We start from the raw sequence: 16148 nt of genomic DNA on the forward strand, positions 1-16148 counted from the left end.
TCTCTCTTTTTTCTTCCTCTCTTTGTCAATCGCAGCTGCGAATAAGCCTGAGGGAGAAAATATTTAATTATTATGATCAGTTTCTTTCCCTTCTCTTTTTGTTCCCTGAGTAATTACCTCCTGAAGATAGGATTTTTAAAACAACATACATTTACCACCAACCCTCTCCTTAAATGTATGCAGTCAAAGCTAAAAAAAAAAAAATTAAAAAAAAAGGTTTATGACATCATTGGTGCAGAACTTCTATTTTTATTCCACTTCGAAGACCATGTTGTGTTTTTCCACTGCTGACAGGGGTATCAGCAGGAAAATTGCATTCCTGTACTTTTAAACGTGTATGTGTGCACATTTGCTCCAGTACTGCCAGTCAGCTCTGCGGGGCAGCACCCAGGTGTGTCGTTATTTCCCAAACAGTCTTTGACCAGCAGATTTTATCACTTTATCAGTTGAAAGAGTGAAACATTCTGACGCTATGGTTCAGATCATATGTGTAAATGCACAGCGCCAGACATGTCCTCTTCACTCACGGACTGCTCCAGCATCTATCGAGCATCTCGTTATCACCATGGCGACACGTGCTAAACGCAGAACGTGCATATCACGCCGTTCAAGTGACGTAATGCGGTTGTCAGTGTCACCTTCCCGCGGTGCGATAGTACCTGCAGCCGCAGCCCCTCAGGTCGTGACTGCCCAAAAAAAAGTGTTCATTTCAAAGCCATCCCTCCCAGCTCCACTTGAGAGACGCGCTCCATCTCCCTCCAGCCTCCCGGGTAGAAAAGTGGGCAGTTCAGGCTTTTATATCAGCTCCCTCCTCTCTGCCGGAGCGGCTCGGACGCGTCCAGCTGCTTCATACCTGCGCAGAGCATCAGAGCCGCCGGTCCCCCAGACAGGAGAGTCGCACTGCAGCAATCTGATCGCAGCTGACGAGGAGTCCGTCCGCTGAGATGGTGCCCAGAAGAATCCGGTACGTTTTAAGGTTTTGCTTGTATGTATCACGCGCTTTTCTTTCTTTCTTTTTTTTTCTTTTACATAAAAGTGTAATTTAATGAGACTATTGCAGGAAACCAGCTTCTGTCCTCACAGAAAAACCTTAAATTGTGATTAGTTTTCCCCCAATAAATGTCTTTAAAGCTGGTGGGCAAAAATGGAGTAGATGGTCCCACAGAAGCTCTTTGACTTTTCATTTTACCATCATCAGCCTGCATCAGTTCTAATGAGCGCCTGTGTGTGTGTGTCTCTATTTTTATTGCAATATTAAAGCATTAGTGTTGTTAAATCTCTTTGTCTTACAAGATTAAAGAAGTGTTTGTCTTTATTCTGCTTATTCCTCAGGTATAGAGACAGAGAGGGTGGGAACAAACTTTATGATAAAATTATCAAAAGGGACTTTTATAAAATGTGGTTTGATAGAAGCTGGATAAGCAAAAGCATGTCTGCAAACTGCTGCACAGTTCAGAACAATCACTTCAGTTCAGTTCTGACTGTGGTGAACTTGTGCAGATTCGCTGATTAAGCCATTCTTCTGGAACTGATATCATTAAAGATATCTGTGTGTTTTCTACGGTTTTAAATGTGTGACAGCAAAATGATGAAAAAAATAATCCTGAAGGCTGCCTATAAGAGTGGGCTTTAAGAGGCGACTTGGAAGCATTCGCTGACCTTTATATTGAGGCGTCCTGACAGCAAAAGCCTGGTCCCCTTTAGTCTTCCACCTCAACTTTGGACCACCCAGAAGGGTCCCAGATTGATTCATATGGTTTCAACAAAAATTATTTGGAAAACGGATTGATGGGGTGTCTTCCGGTGTCTATTAGAAGCCAAGAGAAGCCTCGCTCCTATGGTTTGAACTCATTATGAATGAGGAAGAGGCTTTTGGGAGATGCGGGATGGAATGGAGATGCAGTAGTCTGACCTGCAGGAGGTGTGGGTGACTTCCTCAGGTCAGACCATGAGAGGGTCGGTTTTAATCTGGATAGTGATCTGAGACCTGTGAAACACTGGACTGCTTTTTGAGATGCTAAACATTACCTCAGTATCTCAGTATAGCTGTGTGTCATCTGCTTAAGAGTAAAATGAGACTTCTCGTCGAAGGAGGTGGATATATAGAAAATACAATCGGGCCTAAAATGGAACCTTGCTGTACACCAAAGCTAAAGCCAGGATGGCGACTGCAAAAGTCCTCTTTAAAAGACAAGAGGCAAACCAGTGTCCTTGATGCTCACCTGAGGATCAGGACAATCCTCAGGTCTAAAAGGATCCCCTAAAACCTGACCGACAGTCCTCATAAGCAGCGTTTTGACTCATCAAGTAGGCAGAAACTGCTTTTTTCCCCCTCTAAAACTGTGGATTATAAGGGGAGCTGGTGGCTCAAGGTGGGTGTTGGTTGTTAATGCTCACTGTTTAGCCGTCAGTGAGCAGGCTTCTCGCATGCTCCTGCTCATTATCATTTCAGACCTCAGCTCTGCTCTGAAAACAGACGGTCCATGTGATGTGCGCAGGAAGTCAGTGGTGTGGAGTTATTACTTTGTTCATTTTACGACAGGCGATGAAGAAGCTTGGAAACTTGAAATGATGATTTTAACAGTCTTGAAATCATCCTAAATTCCTAAAAGACGTAACACAACTTACCTCCCGTGAACTGTTTCCCCACATCATGGCCTCATGGAGCAGCTTGCAGGGTTAACAAACCTGTGCACAGCGTTTGTGTAAAGTCACTGTGCTGTTGTCTTTTAAGCTCAGCGAATAAACGAGCAGAAATTGCACAAAATGTACTGTAGTTTCATGTGACTCTGGCAGCTTCTGGACTTTATTGTAGCTGCGTGGCTAAGTGAGTTAGCAGTAATTGTTTAACAGCCAATCACAAGATTTCCTCTGCCCACCAAATATGTTATGTGTAGTTTTGCAATGTTTCCTCCGATATTTCTATTTTCAACTTGGGTGCACATAAAGCGATTTATATGATGTGTGGCGATTAAAGTGACAAGTACCAGTTTCCTCGGGCGTGGTTAGGGGGCGGGGCTTCAGTCAGGGTACATCGACCAGTGATTTTCCTCTTTGTTGGGGTGTTCTTGAGCTACACTTTGAAAAGACCCTGACAGGGGGGAACTGCCCACCCTATCATAGATTCACAGAGAAGAGCTCGAATTTCCAACTAAATGTTCCCAGACCTTTTTTTTTGTGTTGATGTCAATCTTATGACTTCATCCTAATGTTAGCGGTGCCACAACTGTTTCCACCTCAGCGTTAGACCTCCCAGCACCGTGTCTTTATGCCTGACTTGGTTAAAACTTGATTTGTAGACATTTGCTGTTATATTTGCTGGTGAAGACATTTCGGCCGAGCTGACCTTCTGCAAACGAGATGAAGACGAGGCACCAGTGCAGAAGGGCAGGCCCCCGGTCGCTATTAAATGCTGTTGTTACTTTTACAGCTAGCAGTATTTTCAACTGGCTTGATCAGTGTTGCTCTGATCGTATACTGTATGTCACCATGAGGAAAATCCCGGGGTTGTTCCGCGTGCTTCGTGTTACTCATGCCTTCATGCTGCCACAACACGGTGTTGTGAAGCCAAAGAAAAATGCGACCCTAAACGAGTCAGAGGACGAGCAGCCACAGCCGAGACTTTCTGCTCTGACATGAAACTGAATGCACAAAGTCATTTAAGCACACTCGCGACAGCCGTTTGAAGCAGCGGGCTGCGTACTAATGTGGTCGGCTCTTTTATTCAGTCTGCTTTAGAATGAGTTTTCTGAGGTTTAAAACTTCCATTTTCCTCCCTGAAAAGATCCAGAGGGGAAAAAAAGAGAAATATCAAGCAAGCGTGCCAGTGTCCTGTCCTTTAATTTTCCCCTAAGGCCTTTTTGTAAGGGAGTTGGTAAAAAGTGAAAGCACAGTGTGCAGCTGTCCTCCTGGCCCACTGCTCGCTTTTTGTGAGATGTTTCCTTGTCAAGAATACTAATAGTGATACCAGCTCTGCTGAGTCCACCCAGCTGGCCAGGAAACACACCGCAGTTATTCTCTAATCAAAGAGGACCTTTTAATTTGTTAGCGAGGTGCGCCGGCACATGCGGACCATCTGTTTGATATATGCTGATACACTGATTTGTAAGGTTAAATATTAAAACGATAAAAAAAGAAACCAGGGCATAATCTTTTTCATGTCACCACCGAATGTAACGACTACAGAATGTGCAGAAGCCGTCATTGAAGCTTTATTACCTCCTCTCTGCGCTTGGGTGGGCAGCGGTATCATATCAATTCCTCATGTTGAACAGTGGTCAACAGCTGTAATGAATACTATAAAAACAGGAACAACTAGAAACCTTTTCAAAAGAGCAACAATAAAATCAATAGAATAAAAACAATAAAAAAGAGCTTAACTTAAGAAGTCTGATGGCTTTTCACTGATAAAGTTATCGGGTGTCTTTAAAGTGCTGCTTCTTAATAATGAATGAACAGTTGCAGCTTCCTCGATGCTACTGGGTGAAGAACAGGGCCAGACTGGTGACAGAGAGCTGGCTGGATGCCGCTGGACTGAGACGCTGTGTCATTAGCTCCAGGAGGTGATGAATAGCTTGTGGTCAGGAGCTGGGCTCCCTGGAAAACTGCAGAAGTTCGGCTTTTTACTTCACAGTTGATGTCAGATACAAAGACAGAGAGTTTTGCCTGACTGTTGAGCCTGGCTTATATACACAGACAAGTATAGTTTGTTAGATGCATTAATATCACCAGAACAGAGAAAAAGAATGCTGTCGTGCAAAATGAGCTTGATGAGTTTGGTCACAGTTACACATCAGATTGTATTGTGTTGCACTCTTGTACCTTTTCATTTAAATGTATTGTGTTTAAATGTGTTATTATGATTTTTAAGATGTGTAAACACTTTCTGAGAGAAAAATATTGAAGATGAATAAATTCTAACTCAGATTTTGTTGGAATTTTTATGCAATAGTGACACATGTTAAGTACAACAAATTACAAGGCTTGTGTGTATCAAGTATAATCTGTATAGAAGTAATAATCTGTAATCATCTGCATAAAGGTACATAGCAAATGATATGACACAAATGACTAATGAATAGCCTAATCAATGACTAATCAATAATAATAAGCCCCATTAGCAGTCATTCCTACATTCACTTCAGAATTGTCTTGTCCATTTTTATCGGAATCTTTTCTGTGTTTTTCCGCAGATGCGCCCGAATTCTTCCACTCTTCACCGCAGTCTGTCATCTAGCTCTGGGCTTCCCCACCCAAACTCCATATGCATTCGGTACGGACTCAATCCAATTATTTCTGACTGTCACTGTTGTTTTCTTTATCAATTGGGTACAAGGGCGTAAAATAAAAACACAGATTTAAGGGAAACTAAGGGAAGATCCTGATTTTTACCCCAAACAGATGATTTCCAGCAGCTCCAGGTGAACATCCCACACTCAAGTCCCATTTCCTCCTCACTGGGCAGCTCCATCTCCATCCCCTGCTCGGTAACTCTGTCCTCCTCACCTGCTCCCTCCTCCTCTTCTCCCGTCGAACCACGGGTCAAATGGTCCGTGGTGTCCGGCGGAATTGAGACGCAGATCTTGGTGGCACAAGGTCAAAGAATAAAGGTAAACGAGGCGTACAGCGACCGGTCCGTCTGGCTCAATTACACTTCCTCCCCTCACGATGCGGCGCTGTGGCTTGGAGATCTACGCTCCAGCGACTCGGGTCACTATCGCTGCGAGGTGCAGCATGGCCTGGAGGATAGCAGTGATGTCATAGAACTCAAGGTCAAAGGTAACGAAAATGTCTTAATTTCATGACTTCACATAACGAATGCTAACAGTCTGACCTGATTATGCCACGGCTTTATCGCTAAAATAATTCTTAAAGTTTATTTTGAGAAGTCTTGCTTTCTCTCTTATCACCAGAACCCTTTAAAATGGCTATTAATAGACTGAAATCAGGGCAAAAAATGGTGCACCAGGACAAACATTTAGTCAGCTGTCACATTAAGTTAAGAATATCAAATAAAAATATCACTGTCTAGAATTCCACTTGATCTTTGTGGACGTTCTTAACAAAAAAAAAAACCAAACAACTAAGGCACATGAAAGGTAAATGTTCCTTTTGTCTGGCTAGATACGGGCTGCTAGTTTGTAATTAAACCAACTGCTGGAGTATTATGAAGCTTGTATGAAGAATTGGTTGTTTGAGTAGTTTTATTGTGGTAGACTTCCAGTTGTGTTCAATATACCTGTATGTGTCTTTAGGGGTTGTATTCCACTATAGGGACGACTCTGGCCGCTATGAATTGTCCTTCTCTCAGGCCCAGGAAGCTTGTGAGGCAGTTGGGGCACAAATTGCCTCTCCTGAGCAGCTGCTAGCCGCCTTTCATGATGGCTATGAGCAGTGTGATGCAGGCTGGCTGGCTGACCAGTCTGTTAGGTACATACAAAGTCTTCTTACCCCCAAGACATTCAAATAAACTTGATTTCTACCTATAGACTTGGCAGCATTACCTTCGCATAAAAATGGTTAATATGCTTCGTAGGTACCCAATCCAAGTGCCACGTCGTGGTTGTTATGGAGACATGCATGGCCATCCAGGTGTGAGGAACTATGGAACGATGAATCCCGATGAATTATTTGACGTTTATTGTTATGTTGAAGAAATGCACGGTAAGAATTTTCTAACGTTCAAATCTTTTTGAGATCAATGTTTGACAAGTGTAGAGTTATACAGGATTTTTGTCATTTTCAGTTTACATTAACATCAGTTAAGCATAGTTACATGAACCAAGTAGTTTACATCTCACAACAAATATGGAACAAAATAACGGTGATAACGATGGTTTTGATCAAATTCAATAGCACCTTTGGCAACAAGCTCAGCTCGGCCTGTCACTGTCTTATTTTCTCAAAATTGGAATACAACCATTTCTTTTCACCATGTAAGGGATTGAAGCGAGGGTGCAAAGACCTTTTACCAATGGACTTTATAGGCATGCACATTTGTACATCGTCTGCATAGTAAAAGAATGAAATGTTGTATTTCTTTAAAACTGACCCTGTTGCCACTCAGATGAATATACAAACATATACAAACATGCATGAGGTAAAACCAACCTGTTTTTGTGTTTGCAGGGGTGGTGTTTCATGACTCTGTCCCCCGGAAGTTGTCCTTTGATGATGCACAGGCTTATTGCAGAACAGCAGGAGCAGAGCTGGCTTCGACAGCACAACTGTACTTGGCGTGGAGTGAAGGTTTGGACCACTGTAGTCCTGGGTGGCTTTCTGATGGAAGTGTCCGCTATCCCATCACGATCCCTAGAGATCGGTGTGGAGGACCTCGGGCGGGTGTCAGAACTCTGTACCGCTTTAGGAACCAAACTGGGTTCCCTGATCAAAACAGCCGTTATGATGCGTATTGTTTCAAGGGTGAGTATGTTGTTTTGGGTGTAATAGTGGCGACGCATTTAATAAATGTTTATTTTAATCCTTTGTTTGCTGTCTACAGATAATGGAAACACCCGCATAGACTCTGTGGGTGATAACACCCCAGACCATGAGAACAGCGGACAAGATGTGGTCATTCTTACAGAAACTGATCAAGAACTGCAACTGAACCAGCATGCAGAAGTAGAGCTGAAAGCCCAACAGGTGGTGGAATCCATCCCTTTTTACCTCAGCTCTTCTGAGGAATATCTGGTGGATTTCCAGCCAACATTATCAGACACAACAGAGTTTTTACCCTCTAGTTCACCTGTAGGGGAGCAGCTTCAGCAACTGCATGCTACTGCATATCCAGCAGAAATTAGCTTTGACCCCCAGCATCCCACAGTGCTTGAGAAAGGCACCACAGACGCCACAGAAGTCTATGATTCCCCACAGAACACATCACTGCAGCCCAGTGTTTACAACAAGACGGACTCCCACCACATCTTTAACCTCACGTTTCAGGAAGCTGATACAAAGAGCGCCACAAAATTTGTTAAATCGACGTATGAATCTGACACGCAGGAGCCAACAGTTGCAGATAGAAATTTGAAAAATGAAACAGAAACACCTCAGAGGACAAATGATTCCCATGAAATAGAAATGACCAATATAAATGTCAGCAGAACACAACATCATAACAAGAAGAAGGAAGGCGATCAAGAGGAGAGTGTCTGGAATGTGACCCTTGACCCAAAGGTTCAGATGAAGCTTGAGGAGGCAACAGTCAATGTTCCTCTCCAGATGTTTCTTTCAACACAGGCCTCAAAAGAAGATGATGAACTTATTACCCAAACTGCAGAAATGATGATATCTTCCATCAAGAACCAATCCTCAATATGGGCACCTCTGGATGGATCTGGAGATGCGTCGCAAGGTACTTTACACGTAAAATAAACTACCGTGATCAATATGAAGCTACAGCAGCAAAACATATTAAAAACACTACAAATTGAGACCCAAGGTGTTAAAAAAAATGCAGTAGATTTTAGCAGCAGTCATCAAAAAAATAGAAAATGTGTTTAAGAAAATTATAGATAACAAACATTTTATAAACAAATGTAATTTTTTCTGATTTTCATCCTCTTGTGTCCACAAAATGTGACGCATATGTGAAAAAATACATTAATTTTCAAAATTGTAATGTAAAAAAGTCCAAATTATTACTAACACCAGAGTTCAAATGAAAATCATCATCATATAGATTTTCCAAAGGTTCCTCTACTTTAACAATCCTAATCCTTTTATTTCATAACATGAGCATTGTGTCTTATCATTGAATAGACCTGTATCAACTAGATCTATAAACAATACATGTGTAAATATGCATACATTTAGATTTACTTCTACATCTGACTGTTCTTTTATCATTAAAACCTTTTTATAGAAGGACAAATGTAATTACAGCTCTGTGTTTTATCCCCTTTTCCAGAGGAAGACGAAAATATCAGTGTTGTCAGCATTATTCCAACATCAGAGACTTCTAGCTTCCTAACTCATCCAACACCTCCTGCATCAGCTAGCAGTTCTGCCACCAAATCACAGACCTCACCCGCCATGTGGACTAGCTCATCTGGTTCCGATCATTCCGATAAACCCAGCCTGGACAGCCTCTCCACAGTATCGCACTTATGGGAGTCCTCAGTTTCCAAACTGGAAGGAAGTACAAGTCTAGAAACTAAAGACACAAGCACATTGGAAAATGATAATAACCCAGCACACCTCTTTTCTGAAATAAATGTAGCTACCACAGAGTCTCTGGAGGTCTTAAATGCCTCCCAGTTCTCAGATACTGCTACAGCAATTTCAGGCTACAGAATTTACTTGGATTCTCAGACCGTTCAGTTTGAAGAGGCAAGTGGACTCGAACCCGAAACCGTTACTGCAATGTTTGCAGAAGATGTGAAGGTTTATCCAAGTATTAGAGATGGTAATCTTAGCCAAATCACAACAGAAGAAGGTAATCTGAACACAACTCTTGATGACGAGGTTACAATTTCTCGAGCTTTTGAAGATGAAAATAACGTTACATCAACTCTTGGAGACATCTCTTCACTGGAAGACAAAAGCATCCCTACCCATAGTTTTACAGAAGATACTACAGCTACACCAACAGTTTCACCAATAGAAAAAACAGTTTCTCCAACAATTACAGGTAAACCTGATACCTTGATGTCGCTGGAAGAGGAAACTTATGTAGCTCCAACCCAGGAAGAAGCATATCAACAAGGAACCACTGAAACAGGTCTTATCTTTGAAGAAGCTACATCTCCAACCCCTGAAAGGGAACTGGACATTTTGCCAACAGTTGCTCAAAATGAAGAAAATAAAGTTCATGAAACATATGAAAACAATACAGAAATCATCTCCTCAACTGAATTTGCGATTACCCAAACTCCTAAAGAAGAAGCTCCTTTGGCAACATTGACCCAGAAAGAAGAACTTGAAATTATCCCAAACCCAGAAGAGGGCACTACTATTTCCCCAACCTCACAAAAGGGCACTAATATTTCCCCAACCTCACAGGAGGGGACTAATATTACCCTAATCCCACAAGAGGATACTAATACTTCCCTAACCTTACCAGAGGACACTAATATCTCCGTAACCCCAAAGGAGGGCACTAATATTTCCTTAACCCCAGAAGAGGGCATTAATATTTCTCAAACGTTCAAGGAGGGCACTAATATTTCCCCAGCAACAAACACTTACCCAACCCATGAAGGGGATATAAGCATTTACCCAACCACAGAAGCAGACAGCAATATGTCACCAAACCATGAAAGGGACATAAGTATTTATACAACCATAGAAGATGATAGTATTATGTCCTCAACCCATGAAGGGTACACAAATATTTACTCAAACATAGAAGACAAGAGCAATACATCCCCAACCAATGAAGGGTACACAAATATTTACCCAACCATAGAAGACGAGAGCAAAGTATCCCCAACCATTATTTACCCCTCCATAGAAGACAATAGTAACAAGTCCACAACCCATGGAGGGTTCACAAATATTTACCCCACTACAGAAGACAATAGTAACAAGTCCCCAACCCATGGAGGGTACACAAATATTTACCCAACCATAAAAGACAACAGTAATAAGTCCAAAACCAATGAAAGACACACAGTTTTTCACCCAAGCATAGAAGCCAACAGTGATGAGTCTATATTCCACGGAGGGGACACAACTACTGGTATTTATTCAACTCTAGAAGAGAGCACTAATGTTTTCCCAATACTGGAAGGAGGTACTAATATTTCTCCAACCCATGAAGACCATGCTAATACATACCCTGCCATAGAAGAAGACAATAACATTTCCTCAGCTCTAGAAGAGGAATCCGATGAAAGTTCAACATATGTTTCCCCAACAATGGATGACAACCTTGGGGTTTTTCCTGTCACTTCACAAAAATCATCTTGGGCTTTGCTGACCACCACAGTTGGACCACAACAGCACCTTAATCATCTAGAATACAGTAGAAAAACCTCCCCTGTCACCTCCACAACAACTCACAGTTCTTCTTCTACAAGAACGAAACCCTCTGCTGCTACCGTGAGGGTGACCAGCTCTCGCTTCACAGGCACAACACACTGGTCTAGAGGTGCCTGGAGTCCCACCACCTCAACGCCAAAGGTTTACCACCCAACAACTGAGCCCCAAAAGGTGACAACCTTCATTCCACCAGTAGATCAAGGTCTGGTGGATGTTGAATTTAGTCTCACCCAGCAACCCACCCTGCATATATTGCCCAATGAGGGGGCAGTTGTAGGCAATACAGGGAGAGCTTCAGGTAATGTTAATGCCACTCTCATCAGCCTAACCATCCTCTACTTGCTACTCAGTGTAATGATGCACTAAAATCCACCGGGCCTCTTTCCCAACCTGGCTTTTGCTCCATTTATTGTAAAATACCCCACACCCACCATCCTCCCCCATGTTTGTTTCCCCTTTTTTCTCAGACAACCCACTCACCCTTCTGACTCTTCCCAGTTCATCTTAAACACTCTTCACTTCTGTCCTTGAGACCCAAATTTTCCTCTCAAGATACTCACACTGGACAGGTCCTGTTTGTCAGTCACCCAATCTTTTTGTGCATGAGTTCTCTGACTTCTGTGAAGTATTTCCAAACCCTTGCATGGTTACATGAATGTGTATTTGAGTGTTTCCTGTACTACTACTAAACCATTTTTGTCTCTTGTCATTAATGGATTTTATGCACTTGAGAAGACGTGTTTGCACCAAAAAGTGCAAATTAATCATAACTTTTTTTTAACCAGTGAGTTAGAAATAACCTGGTAGAAGAACTTTAGCTGAATGTAATCAGCTATGTTGAAGGCAATCGTGTCGCTAGCAATAGAGAAAATACCCAATGTCAGTATCTAGTTAACACATTTTAAAACTGTTGTGATTGTCTCAGATAATTCACTGGCAGAAGAGTTATACACAGATATTGTTCATGTCGTGTGTCAACAGTGTCGTGTTTTTAAGCACAAAAATGCCGCATTTACTAAATGTTTATTTTTATTTATGTGTGTGTGTGTGTGTGTGTGTGTGTGTGTGTGTGTGTGTGTGTGTGTGTGTGATGGACTAGTGACTAGTGACTTTCCCAGTGATTACTGGGACACACTCCAACACCCCTGTGACCCCAAATAGAAACACAAAATTATTGGCTTCTATTACTTTGAAAATATAGAAAAATATTTTGGAAAGTAGCTTTAATTAGTCTGTTGTAAGGGCGTCATCAAACAGTGTTGCTTTAGAAAGAAGGAGTTTAAACGTAGGAAATTGTAGCTAATTGTAAAGTTAAAAACGTTACAATTATAAAAAAGACTGTTTTGAGGAGATGTCATTATTATCGCTCATACTATTGTTTCTCTGAGAAAGCCAACCTAAAGTTGGGAAGATTTTATTCACTGAATCATTAAGAAATATTATAATCGTGCCTGAGCACACAGATTAATTTAGCTATTTCGCCTCATTTAATAACACTTTTTTCACCGAACCATTGTAAACACACCAAATAAAGAGAAAAAAAGGACAATAGTTCAAACCACCTGCTTATGTTAGTGCCTTCTAATAAGTTAATGACTTTATAGTTAAAGAAAACAGGCAAACATTTTTCTGAAGGGTCTATAATGTGATCCAAGGTCCATCCTGCTGCATGAATCCATATTTAAAAAAAACAAAACATGAATGATGGTTTTATTTTAAGTGCATGTCATTCTCGTCTGACTTGTGTAACCTTGTCATTACATCCGTACGCAAACTGCGGCAGAAGAAAGATTTCTGAACAGTATGATAGTCTGCAGTGTAATGACAGACAATGCAACAGATCTGTTTACCGAGTGTCGGGGGGGACCAGAACCACAAAAATGGGTCACTCCAGTTCGGCCAAACATGCCTCGATTCTGCCATCATTTTCACAAATTTAGAAAATAAAACAGGAGCTCATAATTTCAGAGACCTTTTTTTTGACTGCAGTTGCCTCAATCAATGAACCCTGTGTTTATTTTGAACATGTAATCCTCCAAACTAAGTGGAATATTTCATCTTATTGCATTTTCCTATTAAACGTATTAATATAAATGTATGCATTTTTGAAATGTTTGAAATAATCTGTTTGGACTGATGTTTCAACATGTTAGTAATGGTCACATTTAAGTTTTAAAACTAAGTGAAGAGTCGCGAGACAAATTGCATCATTATTTACGTATTTTCTGACGACCACAACAAAAATTTATACCGATCAGTAGTTGTTTTGTCACACTTAATCGTTTCGATTCTGCAAATTTAAATTCCACGGCACCAGAAACAGGAGAATTGATGTTAAAATTAAATTACTGAAACTCAATGGAAAGAGTGACGGGTTAAAGGGCGGATGGAATGGAGAATATTTGAAGTGATGAAGAGGAGCTGCAGCGTGTGACGGGGGGATTCTCTGAAGTTGGTCCTCTGCTGCCATCTGTAGTCTCACGCGCAGCCTGACGTTTCTCCATGTTCTTATCTGAGCCAGTGACCTGTAATAAATCACGTTTTTCACGCGTTTACAAAAACCTTTGCACATTTCCAATCTTCATTAATCAACTCTTTCGAAAGCAGGAAATTCTAAACTTCTACCTTAATTCTTGATGTTTCAGCTCTATATCTAATCACAGACTCTGCTTTTGTCTATTTCCAGCAGCATTTTTGCTATAAATCCCCATTTCCTGTAGTTTCAGACCTGTGTGCCGATGACCCCTGTCTCAATGGGGGCACTTGTACTGATCGTAATGGGGAGGTTACCTGTCTCTGTTTACCAACATATGGTGGCGACTTCTGTCAGAATGGTGAGCGGGCTTTGCTCTCATGGGGTGGACATTGGGTCGGGCCTCCATCCGATGACAGACAGCACAGTCCTGACACCCCCGCCTGTCCTCTGCTTTGTTTCCAGACTTAGAGCGATGCGAGCCAGGCTGGGACAAATTTCAGGGTTTCTGCTACCGACACTTCAGCCAGCGTCTGAGCTGGGAGGTTGCTGAGCAGCACTGTCGCATGCTGGGGGCTCACCTGGTGTCCGTCATGAGCCCTGAGGAACAGAGTTACATCAACAGTAAGTCCAGGTGCTGGTGCTCGGCCCCATGTATGTGAACGTTTCACTGAGCGCATGTCTTCTGTCCTCTCCAGGCAATTATAAAGAGTATCAGTGGACTGGTTTGAATGATAAAACAGTTGAGGACGATTTCCGCTGGTCCGACGGGAGCCCGCTGGTAAGCAACCTGAATAAATATAACATACTAACTACAAACACGACACCATTAAATCACCCACGCGTTGACCTGCTAATCAGTCCCAGTGACCCTCCCGATCCTGTTTCAGTCCTTCCCACTTGCCATACCGGAGGGCCCCTGTATGAGCCTGGGCCTGCTCAGGGTTTCTTCCTGTTAAAAGGGAGATTTTCCTTCCTTGTTTGAGGGGTCACATTCTGGGTTCCTGTTAAGTACCTCCAGACAATCTTGATTGTGACATACGCCTTATAAATAAAGCTGAATTGAATTGAATCTGCATGCCCCAGAGAAGGAGAAGAAATCAGGCTCTGAACAAAGATTTCATTCATTTAAAAGCAATCAGGAAGACAACAAGAGCACCGTGTTCCTCTGTGTTATGATCCTTCTAATCTCTGTTCTTGGTGCACGCAGCTGTATGAGAACTGGTACAGGGGGCAGCCCGACAGCTATTTCCTGTCAGGTGAGGACTGCGTAGTGATGGTGTGGCACGATGGAGGACGCTGGAGTGACGTGCCCTGCAACTATCACCTCGCTTACACCTGCAAGAGAAGCACCTGTGAGTAACAGCAGGCGCGTTTCCTTCAAGGCGTCATGCTTCGTAGTTTAACCAGGACTTGAATCTTCCACAGCCTCGTGCGGACCGCCACCCAAAGTCCGAAACACCTCCATTTTTGGGAAGGTTCGACAGCGATACGAGACGGACGCCGTTGTGCGTTATCGCTGTGCTCTCGGTTACCATCAGAGGCTGAGTCCTCTGGTCAGGTGCCTGCCAACGGGCAGGTGGGAGAGGCCGCAGGTCCTGTGTGTCCCCGGTGAGCTCGGGGTCATTCAGTCCCCTTAAGTCCATGTATTATTAGTCAAGTTGTTTGGGCCTTTTCAAGACAGACAACAGACATGAGTCTCTTGGATATGCCCCATCTCCTTGTTTCAGACAAACATTTAATTATTCACTTAATCTCAACAGTAGGAATAAAATTGATGCTGCTAACCTTCTGTCAATGGAGGTCCAGAACCTCCATCATCCTAACTTTTATTATACTAATTCCAATTGCTTAGGCTTTCCTCTATTATGTAGCCATTATCTGCTGTTCTATTTTGTCTATTACTAATGGTATTTATTTTTCTAATTACTTTTGGCTGATTTATTACAATCTGATTCTCAGAGCCTGGAACACCAACCCTGAATCCTGAAGTGACGTCAGAGACCAACAGTAACTTTGAGGAAGACGTGACCCCTAAACAGAAGCCTCTGTTCTGGGGCATCGAGTTTTAAAAGTCAGTTTTTGTTTTTCTTGGCTAAAATTCTTTTGCTGTTGCCAAGTGGACAAGCATTGACTGCTCTGACCTGTGGAACAAACCAGCCCAGCAGCAAGTAGGGACCCATGTAGAAGCCAAGAAAAGTGCACAGAAGATCACGCCAGTATTCTTAATTTCATGTTTTTTGTGATATTTTTCCAGTGTTGTTTTCATTAGTTTGTAAGAATGTTGTTTAGTGACAAACAGAACAAAGGTCTAAAAGATTCTGAAATGTAAATCACTGTGTCAGCTCTAAAGCAGCATTACAGTTGCCTTTGTGGTCCTTTTTAAACACACGGTGCTAATCTGTGGGAACTCTGTACGAGCTGTTTGTATCCAGAAAAAAAATCTTTACTTCTTTCAAGAATCAAAGCACAATGGCCAGTCGTATCATGCATTACACAGATTATCCGTTTCAGGGCCTATAATTTGTTTCCAAAAGACGCTGTTTTGTTCAGCTTTATGTTGTAATAAAGTTTTGCAGAACAGAACAAAGAATAAACTGTTCTCTTATTTTATCCGTATCACGGCGTGGAATCCTTGATAGCTAGAATTATCGGATATAGGTTTTAAAGAGTGATATAAAGTCATGTC

General features: G+C 42.1%; 1 protein-coding gene across 3 annotated transcripts; it reads left to right on the forward strand.

Annotated features, from left to right (window-relative positions):
* Positions 1-365: 365 nt before the first annotated feature.
* LOC130518562 (versican core protein-like) lies at positions 366-16056 on the forward strand. 3 transcript variants are annotated; one of them, XM_057021264.1, is made up of 14 exons: positions 379-985; positions 5193-5272; positions 5401-5778; positions 6255-6429; positions 6536-6663; positions 7129-7422; positions 7502-8356; positions 8912-11284; positions 13707-13820; positions 13925-14083; positions 14158-14240; positions 14670-14814; positions 14888-15070; positions 15422-16056. In XM_057021264.1, exons 1-14 carry the CDS (start codon positions 945-947, stop codon positions 15529-15531), a joined length of 5118 nt encoding a protein of 1705 aa, XP_056877244.1. In that variant the 5' UTR covers positions 379-944; the 3' UTR covers positions 15532-16056. The 3 variants fall into 3 exon arrangements, 2 of the variants coding, with proteins under 2 accessions (XP_056877244.1, XP_056877245.1); XM_057021265.1 differs by having other exon boundaries at positions 381-964; XR_008948076.1 differs by lacking the exons at positions 14670-14814; positions 14888-15070; positions 15422-16056 and having other exon boundaries at positions 366-985; positions 8912-11157.
* The last annotated feature ends 92 nt before the right edge of the window (positions 16057-16148 follow it).

The sequence above is a fragment of the Takifugu flavidus genome, chromosome 21, assembly GCF_003711565.1.
Source record: "Takifugu flavidus isolate HTHZ2018 chromosome 21, ASM371156v2, whole genome shotgun sequence".
Classification (NCBI taxonomy): domain Eukaryota; kingdom Metazoa; phylum Chordata; class Actinopteri; order Tetraodontiformes; family Tetraodontidae; genus Takifugu; species Takifugu flavidus.

Coding starts and splice junctions, on each gene's coding strand:
- LOC130518562 (XM_057021264.1), top strand. CDS start 945: ATGGTGCCCAGAAGAATCCGGTACGTTTTAAGGTTTTGCTT. Junction 6,430..6,535: donor CTGGCTGACCAGTCTGTTAG/GTACATACAAAG, acceptor TATGCTTCGTAG/GTACCCAATCCAAGTGCCAC. Junction 14,815..14,887: donor CACCTGCAAGAGAAGCACCT/GTGAGTAACAGC, acceptor AATCTTCCACAG/CCTCGTGCGGACCGCCACCC.